The 13,631-nt window shown below is 41.5% G+C and overlaps 1 protein-coding gene across 1 annotated transcript; it reads right to left on the bottom strand.

Moving 5' to 3' along the window:
* Positions 1-1,715: 1,715 nt before the first annotated feature.
* On the bottom strand, positions 1,716-3,542 carry LOC137287775 (uncharacterized). The gene has a single exon (XM_067820162.1). The coding sequence runs from the start codon at positions 3,540-3,542 to the stop codon at positions 1,716-1,718; it is 1,827 nt and encodes a 608-aa protein (XP_067676263.1).
* Between the last annotated feature and the right edge of the window lie 10,089 nt (positions 3,543-13,631).

The following is a 13,631-nucleotide window of genomic DNA, read 5'->3' as shown; positions in this document are numbered from 1 at the left end:
GTAACCCAACTGTTTACACAGAATGAAACCAAATCTCCTTACGCTGAGAGAGTCATTAAAACCATTAACTGACAAAAGGCCCTGACTACATACATGTGGCCCTGACTACATACATGTGGCCCCGACTACATACATGTGGCCCTGACTCCATAAATGTGGCCCTGACTACATACATGTGGCCCTGTCAAAAGGCCATGACTACATACATGTGGCCCTGACAAAAGGCCCTGACTACATACATGTGGCCCTGACTACATAAATGTGGCCCTGACAAAAGGCCCTGACTACATAAATGTGGCCCTGACAAAAGGCCCTGACTACATACATGTGGCCCTGACTACATAAATGTGGCCCTGACTACATAAATGTGGCCCTGACAAAATGCCCTGACTACATAAATGTGGCCCTGACAAAAGGCCCTGACTACATAAATGTGGCCCTGACAAAAGGCCCTGACTACATACATGTGGCCCTGACTACATAAATGTGGCCCTGACTACATACATGTGGCCCTGACTACATAAATGTGGCCCTGACTACATAAATGTGGCCCTGACAAAAGGCCATGACTACATAAATGTGGCCCTGACAAAAGGCCATGACTACATACATGTGGCCCTGACTACATACATGTGGCCCTGACTACATTCATGTGGCCCTGACTACATAAGTGTGGCCCTGGCTATATACATGTGGCCCTGACAAAAGGCCATGACTACATACATGTGGCCCTGACAAAAGGCCTTGACTACATAAATGTGGCCCTGACAAAAGGCCATGACTACATACATGTGGCCCTGACTACATAAATGTGGCCCTGACAAAAGACCATGACTACATAAATGTGGCCCTGACAAAACGCCATGACTACATACATGTGGCCCTGACGACATAAATGTGGCCCTGACAAAAGGCCATGACTACATACATGTGGCCCTGACTACATAAATGTGGCCCTGACTACATAAATGTGGCCCTGACTACATACATGTGGCCCTGACTACATACATGTGGCCCTGACAGAAAAAGGACATGACTACATAAATGTGGCCCTGACAAAAAGGACCTCGTGGCCCTAGCTCAATGTCACTCAAAAACCATAGGGCAAAGTATCTAAATTAGACTGAATGACACGTTTCGTGTACACCATTCTATACGTTTTGGTTTCTTTCCTGTTGTATATTTTGGCTGCATATTTATCTCTGGTGATTTTGGAGGAGTTGGTCACTTCTATGACTTTCTCCTTTTTTTCACCTTCTTCGGAACCCAACATGTCTTTCTTGTGAGAAAGTACCAAGTCCTTGACACAGTCAAAATGGATCAATTTGGAATTGGTGTAATTCAACGTGAATCCTCTGACTTTACATGTTTCCTTACCAGATTTAGTTTTGTAAGCATAATTCTTTGGCCCACGGGAGCAAAACATGGCAATGGGGTCCCCTTCCAATTCATCAGTGAGTTCCCCCACATAATCACCCAAGGGTGGATTGGCATCACCAGGCCTAGAGACAAAGATGATAGAGTCTGTGTCATAATACAAGACACGCTCTTGTAGCATGTCCAACACACTGTACAGTTTCAGACGGGCCCAACAGGTCGTGAAACTGGCAATGAAAATGTTGGTAGTGTCACTCTCTGGGATAAATTCAGTGTCATGAGTCCATTGAAATTGTGCTACGTTGTGATTGAGAATATGAAAATCGTGTAGGGTCTTTTTAGGATCTGTCAAGAACTGATAATATTCCTCCAGTTTGGAGGCAAAGACAAATTTGGTCTGTTTCATGTTGGGTCTCTGGGCATATTTCCCCCAGAATGAATTTAGCATCTATTTCGAAAGTGCTCTCAAACCAGGATTTTTTTTCAATTTTGTCACTGTCCAGCTGAATACCTTCATTCGTCAAATAATTGTCCACATATTTCTGGTTGTCTGCCTCTGTCTGACACCATGCTGGCCATCCACTTTCTTGTTGCTTTATCTTTAAGAAAGTGTTGATGTAACTGGCAAACAGGCCACCTGATTGGGTGTTTTTGTGATACTGGGTGGTTTCTGCCCAGTGATACACTTCGTAGACTTTCAGAATTTTGTACCCCTTTTCAAGAGCGATCTGCAACTCGGGTGTGCACCAAGTGCCAATAAAGCTCCGTTCTTCGTCCGTGTGTCGACACGGTGTTTGTTGCTCTGAATCTGCACATGTTCTACACAAGGCAAATTTGAGTTTCCCTTGAGACTTTAAGGGTAAAACGGGATGATAGAGTCCACGAGGTGGTAGGACCTTGACTTTGGCAATGCCAAAGTATTGGTCTAGAGACTTGAAGTTGGTGGTGATGATTTGAGGATGCCCCACGGGATACCGGCCATATTTGTTGACCCAAGGGTACAAGGAGGTGAAATCATAATACAAAATGTCCTCACCATCCCCTGCCTCGTGAAACAATTTGGAGGCATTGGTTCGTCCACCGAAAAAATAATCTCTGGGATCTAATCGTTCCTGAAGATCTAAGGTGGCTACATAGGTTTTCAGCTCAGGATTGGTTTTGAGTCGTTGTCTGAACTCATGTTCCCACGGGGTGACTAACTTGTACCCCTTCTCTTTGATGGCTGTATTTCTCTTCATGGTTAATGCATACAGCTCACTGAGGGACTGCTTGGTGTGAGGCAGCACTGTTTTGTCCCTGTCATGAGGATAGCATGTGGGACAACCATGATAGAGACAACCATCAAATTGGTAGACGGTGTTACTGTCACGACAGTACCCATCCACCTTATACTTGGTGCCTGGGATCAGATATTCCCCTTCATTCAAGGCATGTTGAATGTGCACGTGCTGGGAGTGGAGCCATTCCAACCATTGTATGGAGATCAGGCTGTATTGATCCCGGGTGTATCCATCTCCAGGGACCTTGGCAATGGGACTGGGAAGGGTTTCTTTTTCACGAATGACAGCCCCTGCCTCTTGTACCGCTTGAAAGGTTAGCCAGCACCCGGGTTTGACCTCCACCCATTCTTGATGTTCACGCAGTTTGATGGGCAACCATGACGTCACAACGCCTTGCCAAAGGAGTTTGACATGGGTGTATTCTGTCAAGAACTTGTGCTTGAATACACCATGACACACACTGGCAATCGTAACATAGTCTGTAGGGTCAATGCCAGGTTCTTTCTTGGGAATGATTTGCTGAGTATGGGGGTCTGTGACGTAACAGGTCTTCTCTGTGACAGACAATAATAACTGTCGAAATGTCATGAGAGCCACTCTCAAGATTTGAACATCAGACCGACAATAATCTTTCATTTCCTGAGCAAAGTCAAAGAGGTTGTCTTTTTGTTCCGCATGCCATCGCAGGAAGTCACTCCTGCCTTGTGTAGACATGCTGTTCACCCCATAGAATGAAGCCTCAGGATAAGGCCCTACATACTGCTGGTTGGCTTGAGTATTGAAGTAATGTGGAAAATATCCCTTTTTTAACTCTTTCAGATGAAACATCTTGGGAAGATTGGCCAGTTTGGTGTTAAAGAACGATAAACTGTCCAACAGTCGCATGATCAAACCACGAGGGATATGCATATACATCAGCTTGGACCCATTGTATACCATGGAATCGGGCAGAATGCCATTTTGAACTAGATAGTCCAGGACAAAATAACTGTCATAACCTTTAAAATTGTGGGCAAAGACCGAAAAGTTTTTATGAGCTCTTGTGAAAAGCCATTGACAGAATAACTGAGTTGTGTAGGGACCTGAGAACTTGACTTCACGATGACCACACGTGTCTGGGCATGGAGGCGTCTTAAAACATTTCAGTGTCTTATGCCACTTGGAACAACGATTGCAACGTGATCCACAGCTCGTACATTTGGCATCTGGTGTGAAAGGTTCGTGTAGACACACATCACAGACGGATTGGGCAATGACAAAGTTGGGTTTATGTTCCTGACGCCCACACCACGGCTGATGACAGTTGGCACAGGGGGTATGATGTGTGCAATCCTCTTCAGGTGTGCATTGTGTACAAGGGGAAGGTTGATAACCTTCTGCACACGCAGACATGTCGTCTTGGGAACATTCAAAATCAAACATAATGAATTTCTTGACACTGCGTTTCTCATTCACCGGTATTGGCGTGTGGTAGCAGTGATGACCTATGCCTACCCGCTTACCACAAGGTTGACACATGTAAGTGTCACAGTCATGTTGACCATCCTTGTTTTGCCAAATGTTCAATACTTTAAAACATTCGGGGCACCTCCAGTAGGTTTCACACTCAGAAGGGAGATCACCCTTTTTCGATTTCTTAGGGGTTTTGTGGGTTTTAAAACAATCCTCAGATCGACACTGCATGTGACAGTCATGGCAGGTTTTTGCCTTACACGATTTTCTTTTACAGACCCGGCAATAATTGTCACACTGATGTTTTTCTTTGTTGCTAAAGGGGGTGAGGCAATGGTCGCAAAAGTAACTTTGTGTGAAAAAGCCAGAAATCGTTGGGGTGGCATGAAAATGGTTGTCATCAACCAAGTAAACAAACAGTCGTTTCCTGTCATCCTGGACTCCTTTGGTGATGAATTTATTTCCCAGGGATGCACTGATGACTAATATTTGACAGCCTAACACTGCTTCCAGTTTAGGAATATCCGTCAAACTAGCCATTCTGTCCTCGGACACCCCTGCTTTATCACAAAGCATATTGGCAAAGAGGGTTTGCTGTATACTTTTGGCATCTTTCATGTTTTTGTACAGTGTGGGTGGACATTTCTTATGGTCCAAAGCCAAGTGAGCCATATGGGTACTCTTTCGACTGGGGGGCGATAAAGGTAAGTGACAACATTCACATTGATTGAAAGGATGGGCCTGGAGAAGATCCTGCCATTCAGTGTTCGACACCATGTGAGTTTTGGCAAAACACACAGAGAGTGCACGAGCCAAACATAAGTAATCTGTGTTTGTGATTTCGACAAGGCTACGTTTGAGTTTGACACTTTCTGACACATTAGTGATGTTATATCCTCCTTTCGGCATATCAATCAATCCTATATCAACATGGAACGAATAATCTAAAGCCAGATGGTGGTGGCTTTTCAACACATTTTCTACGTAAGTCAAGATAACATCGGCATTCAGATCCTCTAATGGTCGCAGTGGGACCACGATAGGATTTTCCAAACTTTGATGGTGCAACACCACCCGGCCCAAATCACCATCTCCTAAATCTCCCCTGGCTTCTCCTAAAACCTCCTCAAACATATCATGTAATCGGCCATGAAGATGGGTTAAATTTTCACCTCTCCATTGATCGTTGAATTTGACCTTGAATATTTTTTTCAATGGCCGCGTGTTTCGCAAATGTGCGCTGTTTTATAAGCTGAAATTCATAGGGACGACTCTCCCCAATTGATCAAACGTGCTTTCATTCAAATCAAAATCTAAATAGTCCTCATAGTTGAGGTTTAAGTCTTGTTCAAAAAGTCGGGGTTGTTTAGGAGCAGGGCCAGGAGTGGGTGAGCTAGACCGTTTTCTACTTGAGGGGTCAGTGACTACATCTGCAACATCTAATTCCGGCATACCTGAACATTCAGCTTCCAAATTTAAATTTTGACATAATTCTTCAAACTGAAGCGAGAATAAACGTTCTTGAACGATTGGGAAATCTTTCACATGATAAAAGTTGGTAAAAGTTGGCGAACTGTATCAATTCGTCTACAGTTTTAATATGAGGGAGGCACTGGTATAAGATTTCTTGTTCCATTTTTTTTTCTGTAAACAATAAATGACGGTATGAAAATAAAGACTGTAGAGTCAATATTGTTCTGAGTTGTAACCAAATAAACTGTTAACATAACATAATACATAAACCGACAGAGGCCCACATATAAGGACCATCAACAATGCTGTACATGCACGCGAAATGGCCCGTCGGTACATGCTGACTGAAGTTATCACTGACAAAACACTCTCTCTCAGAGCTAGAGTATGTACGGCGTTACACTCACTCACTCACAGTTTGTTTTCAAATACACAAATACAATGATTCAATCCTATGAACATGAGGCGTTACACTCACTTTCAAATACAAGATTGCCTGTGGCACTAATAACTCTAGTAACGTACACAAGGCGAGACCTACACGGAATTCATGTCAACTCTGAGCTTAAAAGAGAGAGAAATTCCTCCCGTTTCTGTCACTCAGCGCGAATATGGGTCACTAGCGTTGCTGGGAGCCGAGTTGGCTGTGGGCCGTGATTATACAGGCTGGTGAAAATATGGACATGCCGATAAGTATGGTGAAACAAATGGGTTTTCAATACACGGGCAAACAAGACTCTGCACAAAATAGAGCTAAGAAATGTTTGTGTCAATGGTATGGGAGTATTTCCTAGACACTTAACCACCATGACACAGAATGACCTTCTTAACATAATCGTGCACATATGTCAGCGTGAAAATATACACCAAACAGACACACATATACCACTGTTCATAACTATGTCAAGTTCACTGACATGATCCCTGAACGTTTAATCACACGCTCACAGTGTACTTGGAAACAGGTCGGCGCGAAAATGTTAATCACAGCTTAATAACTTGCTTGCTTAGTGTGAGTGTTTTGATGCAATCTTAATTATTTCCAGACGTTGGAGCCGCCCAGGCCGGCGAGTGTAGAGATGATGAAATGGGGTGACTTGTGAATGATTATATCATCATAACCTAAAACCCTTCATTCCAGTGACACAGAAACACTTTTTGGGAAAATATGTAGTGTTCAAATGAAGGTTAATATATGCATGTACCCTTACTATAAAAACCCCGACATTTCATGTACCGTTACACACTAAAAATGGCATCGTTAAGAAATGAGGATACAGTGTTGTGGGGAGAAGATTTGTAAGTACTCGTCATTCTTCTTAGTGTTATTCGTGACAAAAAAAATGGTCCATTTTCTTATCCTATGGTCACTGAAATGTTTTGATTATATAACTAGATTAGCATAATAGTGACATCAGAAAATGAAACCTGTATAGTTTCGTTTAAGAAACAACGATTGCTTCATGAGAAAATGTGATATCATTCACATATCAATGCTAAAATGTAGCTGTGTGTGCGTGTGTGCGTGTGTGTGCGTGTGCGTGTGCGTGTGCGTGTGCGTGTGTGTGTGTGCATGCATGCATAGAAAATCAACACTACACTGTGACTCTTTTTTGTTTTACAGTGCATTTTCTTTTACAGGAACATGGAGTTCTTAAGAGAACTTGACCAGGCGGTCGATGTAAGCATCTCTCTCTTAATATCTCTATGACATTGTAAAAGTATAAATGTGATGTTGTTTCAGAGTAACGCACTTTAAAAAAATCATCTGCATATTTCATTTTTTTTTACGTATGTGAGGAAAACATGTGTCATAGCTGTGTTTGTTTCCTACAGGCTTATCTCGCTGAGACTCAGCAGCAGCAGCAACAACAACAACAGCAACAGCAACAGCAACAACCACAACAACCACAACAACAAGACCCCCTGTGAGTGTAACTTATAAGGTTTCATACCAGTTTTACATAGGATTTTATGTAGTGTGACTGCACTACATAGTTATTTTCTGTTATGTCTGTGGGGGTTTTTTTTTCAGGGAGATTCACATGGCCCGACCGCTGCAGATGTTCTACAACAAGTGATGGACCTGTTGCCTCATTGAAAGTAAGTATTTTTTTTTTTTTGACGATTTGCGTAACTAAGAAACAAATAATGATGAAATAGTACCTTTACAATCAAAGTAAATCGTACTGACTTATACTCCCTAACTAGGTACACGTGTAATATTATTTCTTGTCTTCTTTCAGATGATGGGCGTACAGACGCGTATGTGTGTGTGTGTGTGTGTGTGTGTGTGTGTGTGTGTGTGTGTGTGTGCTTTTGTAATAAAAAAGATTAGTCTTTAAAAAAAAAAATGATATAAGAAAAAAAGGGTAAAAAAAATTCTGTGTATGTTTTTGCGATACCAAAAAGTTAAATATGGCATCCAATGACGTATATGGTATTAACCTACCCACTGATCAACTCAACGAGTACCATGTGAGAGGATTTCTCCAAGAAAGAAGATGTGATGTGTGTAAGTATGTTTTTTTTGGGGTTTTTGTTTGTTTTTATTTTAATGTTGTTGTTTTTTAAATACAAGTATATTTAAGATATAATACGCGATTCAACGAGGCGCGCACTTTTCTGAACAATACCGGTCATTTGAAAATAGACTTGACAGTCTTAACGGTGCGCGGGAATACACGGGCTTAAATCAAACACATGTGTTTTCTGTTGTTTTTTTTTTTTTTAAACTCCAACGTGTGATAAACATCTGCCTAGGCTCTGCGCAAGCTGACAGGACACGCGACAACATTCGTGTGCGACGCGTCTTTCAAACGAGAATTTGACACATGGGAGCAATTACTCTCTTTGAATGGCCCTTTAATCCGCGCACGCCTGTTCAGGAATGTGAGCGGTTATGATCAGTTATGTATTTATGATAGTTCTGTACTCGGTACACTGTTTAGCACAGAATTGAAGGAGTCAGTACATTCATGACGGACTTATCACTATTTGACCTTCCTTCTTATTGCTATTATTGGTGAAATGATTTTATCATCAGTACAACTACAATTTTGTTGATTTTTTTTTTCGTTGTATGATGTAGTTGTGTGTCTCAGGGTGTGTAAACTTAATGTCTTGTGTTATAAAGAGACATACACAAAATAATAATAATATCTAAACATACATACCTCTTGGGGTTTTTTTTGCTGAACTTGGTACCTTTGGCTGAGTTCAAAACGGTCAGTTGAAAGTGCAGGTGGCAAGTGATGCCTACCCCGAATTGAAGGGGTTTTTATAGGGTCACTGTCAAGCCGGTTCGAACTGGTTGTTAGTCCAGTTCGAATTCGATGGGTGGGATGTGAGTGCTGGGCCCTGTGCGGTCATTAACCTCCCCGAGTCATGCCGAGGGCTGTTAGACAACTCGGTCACCCGTCAGTGTGAGTCATCCGGTACAGTTCGATGCTGGCATCAGTGGGTCCAAAGGGATGGCGTTCCCACGTACGCGGTGTGAGCAGGTGTTCAATGAGGTCAACCCGGAGACGTTACCCAAGGGGACATTGAACCCCCATGAGTCACCCACGTCTAGATGGGTATGTCTGGAGGTGACGCAGGTGGCGTGATTTCCACCCCAGCGACGGATACTTTCCCACGATGAAAATGAGGTGAGGCAGGTCACGTGACTTTTCTGCTATAAATTTAATGGTTTTTCCAAGGTCATCGTAAGGTCACACAGGTGTTCGATGACCTCATTGATGACGTCATTCCGCCATAACCACATCTTTACAACACACTTTGCTGTTACTCTTCGTTGATTATAATACTGTTTATGTATTCATTGTGTTCTGTTAGGCTCAGTTTGAATCAGAAGGGTAAACAATATGCGCGCGGTGGGCGAGCTGAGTAAATATCCTATAGTGATATGGATTAGGATGGTAAAGTAATATGTTTGCTGTGTCTTCAGCGCAGGAGTACATCATTCCTCCATTATGACTTCAACAGATGCACTACCGTGTTGTATTGAATGGCGCACTGGCCGTAAGATATGTACTTCCATGTTGCATTGATTAACACACTGGCTTCCACAGACATTCTTCCATGGTATTTGGTGTAATGCACTAGCTTCAACACAGACACACGTACAGTCATGTTGTATTGAGTAAAGCACTGACTTCAACACATACACAACTATGTTGTACTTGGTAAAGCACTGGCTTCAAAAGATTCACTACCATGTACTGAGTGACGCACTGACTTCAGAGATACACTACCTTGTTGTATTGAGTGACACACTGGCTTCAACAGACACACTCCCATTTTGCATTGATTAACACACTGACTTCGACACATATTCTTCCATGCTATTTTTGTAATGCTCTAGCTTCAACACATACACACGTACAGCCATGTTGTATTGATTGACGCACTGACTTTAAAAGATGCACTACCATGTTGTTTTGAGTAACGTACCGACTTCAACAGATGCACTTAGTCTATCATGTTGTACTGAGTAACGCACTGGCTTCAACAGATACACAGCCAGGTTGTGCTGAGTAACGCACTGGCCTCAACAGATGCACAGCCATGTTGCATTTAGCTACGCACTGGCTTCAAGAGATACACTACCATGTTGTACAGAGTAACGCATTGGCTCTAACAGTTACACTAGCTTTCTGCAACGTTTACAACACTTAGGAGTCTCTGTATCACATTCCATCAGCTACATCCAGTCATTGGTAACCAGTATCTAAATGTTAGATGTAAAGACATGAAATTATTCATATACCACAGAGTTGGTGCCACACGTCACTGAATTCAATACTTTATTATTCCTTGCCCTGAAAAATAAACGGGAAATTATTTCAGTGTAAAAAAACATTAGGCCTTTTTAATGATGTTTACTGACATTTTATTTTTTGAATTATGACAGAAATAGAGTTAACAATGCAGTGAGAGTGAGTGAGTTAATATTTAACGCATCTCACCGAGCAAAGTTGTACAGAATATGCCACACAAGTCAGTACCACATTCCGAGATCGATTCTGAAATGACCGATCAAGATTTTGATGTTCCTGATGTCAAACTTGATGCTGACCATGAGAACGACTATGGGGAGCATGTTGGACATCAAAACCAAGATGGTGTCATGGATGAGGTCGTCGCAGAAAATCTTGATGAAAGCAATGGTATGCACACAAAAGCATTAAATACGCAGAAAGAGGAGAAAATACGGTAAGAGTCGTCTTTAGACCTCACATGACTTTGCCATGGACAAATTTACAAAGTCATATAAATCGATTGAAAAGCAGCAGATTGAACTTGGGAAGAAAAGACTTGATCTTGAAATAGAAAGACTGACGATGAAAGATTTAAACGAGGGTCTGAACGGTAAAAAAATGGAAAATAGAAGAAACATAGAAAGCAGCTGAGAGGGATCATCAGTTACGTATGTTGTTGTTCATCATGAACAGTCAACCCCAACTTCAAACACCACTTGGTCCAGGTCATGTTCTAAAACCTCTTCCAATACCAGGAACGTCCTTTGCACATGGTTACGATGCATAAAAGGGTACCAGTGCTGTGTCTCCAGATACTAGTACTTTGGAGGGTAATAGTCCAGATCCTTACAGTGGCAAAAGCACGAGACATGGATCAGTGACAATCAGTTGTGATGGGAGTACCTACATACACATTTAAAGCGATGTTGGTCATGCCAACATCATTGTTTATTTGATTGTTTGGATGTTTGTTTATTTGATTGTTTATCTGAATTTGTTTGCGATTAAATGCCCTTTCAGTTATATGTATAATGAGGTATATGATACAGATATTGTCAGATGAGGTAGAGAATGCTCTATAACGTTTGGTTATTCTGGTTTGTTTTCAGGCAAAGCAGAGCTCAGAATTGTTATTTTGGAGCATTTATCTATGAAAAAAGACGCCCACGATCAGCTGCAGCCTGTAGTTCGCGAAAGCTTTGACCATTTGTTCTTGAAGCCAGTGACTGCCTGCTTGAGGTAATGGCCTTCTGAAAATTTCACAACATCAGGGAACACGCCTTGGCATATGCAGTCAGAAACCTCATGAATGATCACACACGCAGTAAATTTATGAAGCTTTATTTTTATGAACTAATAGCGGGTGACAGCAACGCGGTGCTCTGTGACTAGTTAAAGCTTGAGGGACAAAAGGATTGCTTCTCTAGTCTATATTTTCAATATTACGTTCCACCAGTTTGTACTCTTTGGTCTTTCCCATACTGATCGTTCATTGAGGAAAGACGATGGCACACTCATGATTGCAGTTCGACAGAATCTGTATCGATGTCGCTGTACAGATTGACGTCTGTACACTTCCATGTTTCAGTATGAACTGTGGTTCATTTACGCATTTACCATTTGCTCTTTGCCATTGGTACATTTACTTCTAGGGGTATGAGTGTATGTAAAAGGCTTCAAATTGTTAATGGCTGTATCCCCCAAAGGGGTTAAAGTATTGTAAAATTATTGTTCTCAAGAGACGGTACACAAGGCCCGAAACTTTCAAAGGATATTTAAACTTACCAGATTTTTATAATGTACTATTTTTGTCATTTTCATTATAGCTAAATTTAAATCGCTAACTGCTGAAGCCTTGATATAAATCCGCCTGTGGTCCATGGCAGTAGCCTTCAGTTGCTTGAGATCTACGTACAGTCCTTTTGTATAGTATACTATTGTCGATAGTGATGTCGACATTCGAAAATTTACAATATCCCTGATGTTACTCAGAGCAAATACATGGCATGTACACGAGTACAAATATGATTCCTAGTGACACAAGCTGTGTAAGTAACATTTCCATATCACATATCTTACACACATAACAGCCATTGCTGCACAGAAAAAAGAGGATGGTCTAATACATTTTTTATGATTTACAGAATAATAATCACGCACTTTACCATGTGGTCTGACTAACAATTACAGGTACTGATTGAGCCGAACACCAAAATAGTGCAAGTGTCTCATAGTTATGCAAAAGTTCAATTTGAACATACCTGTCAACATCCAGTTTGTTAATGATGGTGGAGTGCAGTTATAAATTGCTGACTGTGTAAAAGTACTGTACATGTCTGTCATAATCAAAAGCGTGTCTGCCACATGTTGAACATTCTGTAGATGTAATTGATCTGGAAGCTATCTCAAGAGAGTACTGGATGCAATATCTAAGATGAGGATACGTTAGTGCTAATTTCTATTGTATATGCAGCTTCGGTTTTAAATGAGTTGACCTATATCTGATCAGATTTGCTCTCAGTAATAGCCTGCGGTTATAAGTGCCATGAATAAGTGATAAGGGTCAGCTGCCATGTCGGTGATCAAATTATCCTTGTTTGGCAGTAAATATGTATCAGACAAGACTATTTCTATTTGCCCTTCTTTGTCTAATTCAGGGGAATAAATCCGTGAGATTCAGTTTGCTGTCTGATCATTATAATACCTGAAATTCAGTTAAACATTTTGGTCAACTTACCTTGTTTTGACCCAGGTTTTGACCCAGGCCTAAAGTCGTGAAGATTCAGGCACATCCATAGAGCGTTTGAGAATCAACATAGCATGGCATTGTTACTTGGGGCAGTTTTGTTCATAGGGTGTTACGTTGTTCTCTTTGTCAGTAGGAAGGCAGTTCCGTCTTGTTTCAGACAGAAGAGTTCAATAATGTACTAGAAGGTACTACAACTGCATGGGGGCTATCCAGTCCAAACTAACCTAGAATATCATGAAGAATTCTTCGGTAGTTACACTTTACATGAAACTGGGTGTTCATTTGCCTCAGTGATCTTGGATTTCGTAAAACGTTACAAGAAGTCTAGTTGTGTTGAGACCTGTCACTCTTGATGCCTAGCCTAGGCCTCTTTTGGAGGTTTCGCAACTGTTGCATTGACACGAATATCATCAACAGTGCCTTTGCTACCATATTCGCACTCTCTGTATTACACTTCCTTTGCATTACAGTAACTGTTTCTATTTCTTTGGCACGCTAGTTCGTATTATATAAAATAATCCTTCAAAATTGTCCTTG

This window comes from Haliotis asinina, chromosome 6, assembly GCF_037392515.1.
Source record: "Haliotis asinina isolate JCU_RB_2024 chromosome 6, JCU_Hal_asi_v2, whole genome shotgun sequence".
In the NCBI taxonomy this organism is placed as follows: domain Eukaryota; kingdom Metazoa; phylum Mollusca; class Gastropoda; order Lepetellida; family Haliotidae; genus Haliotis; species Haliotis asinina.
This window is presented reverse-complemented; position numbering and strand designations above follow the sequence as displayed.

Excerpts from the sequence above, each read along its gene's own strand:
- LOC137287775 (XM_067820162.1), bottom strand. The coding sequence starts at position 3,542 with ATGCGACTGTTGGACAGTTTATCGTTCTTTAACACCAAACTGGCCAAT.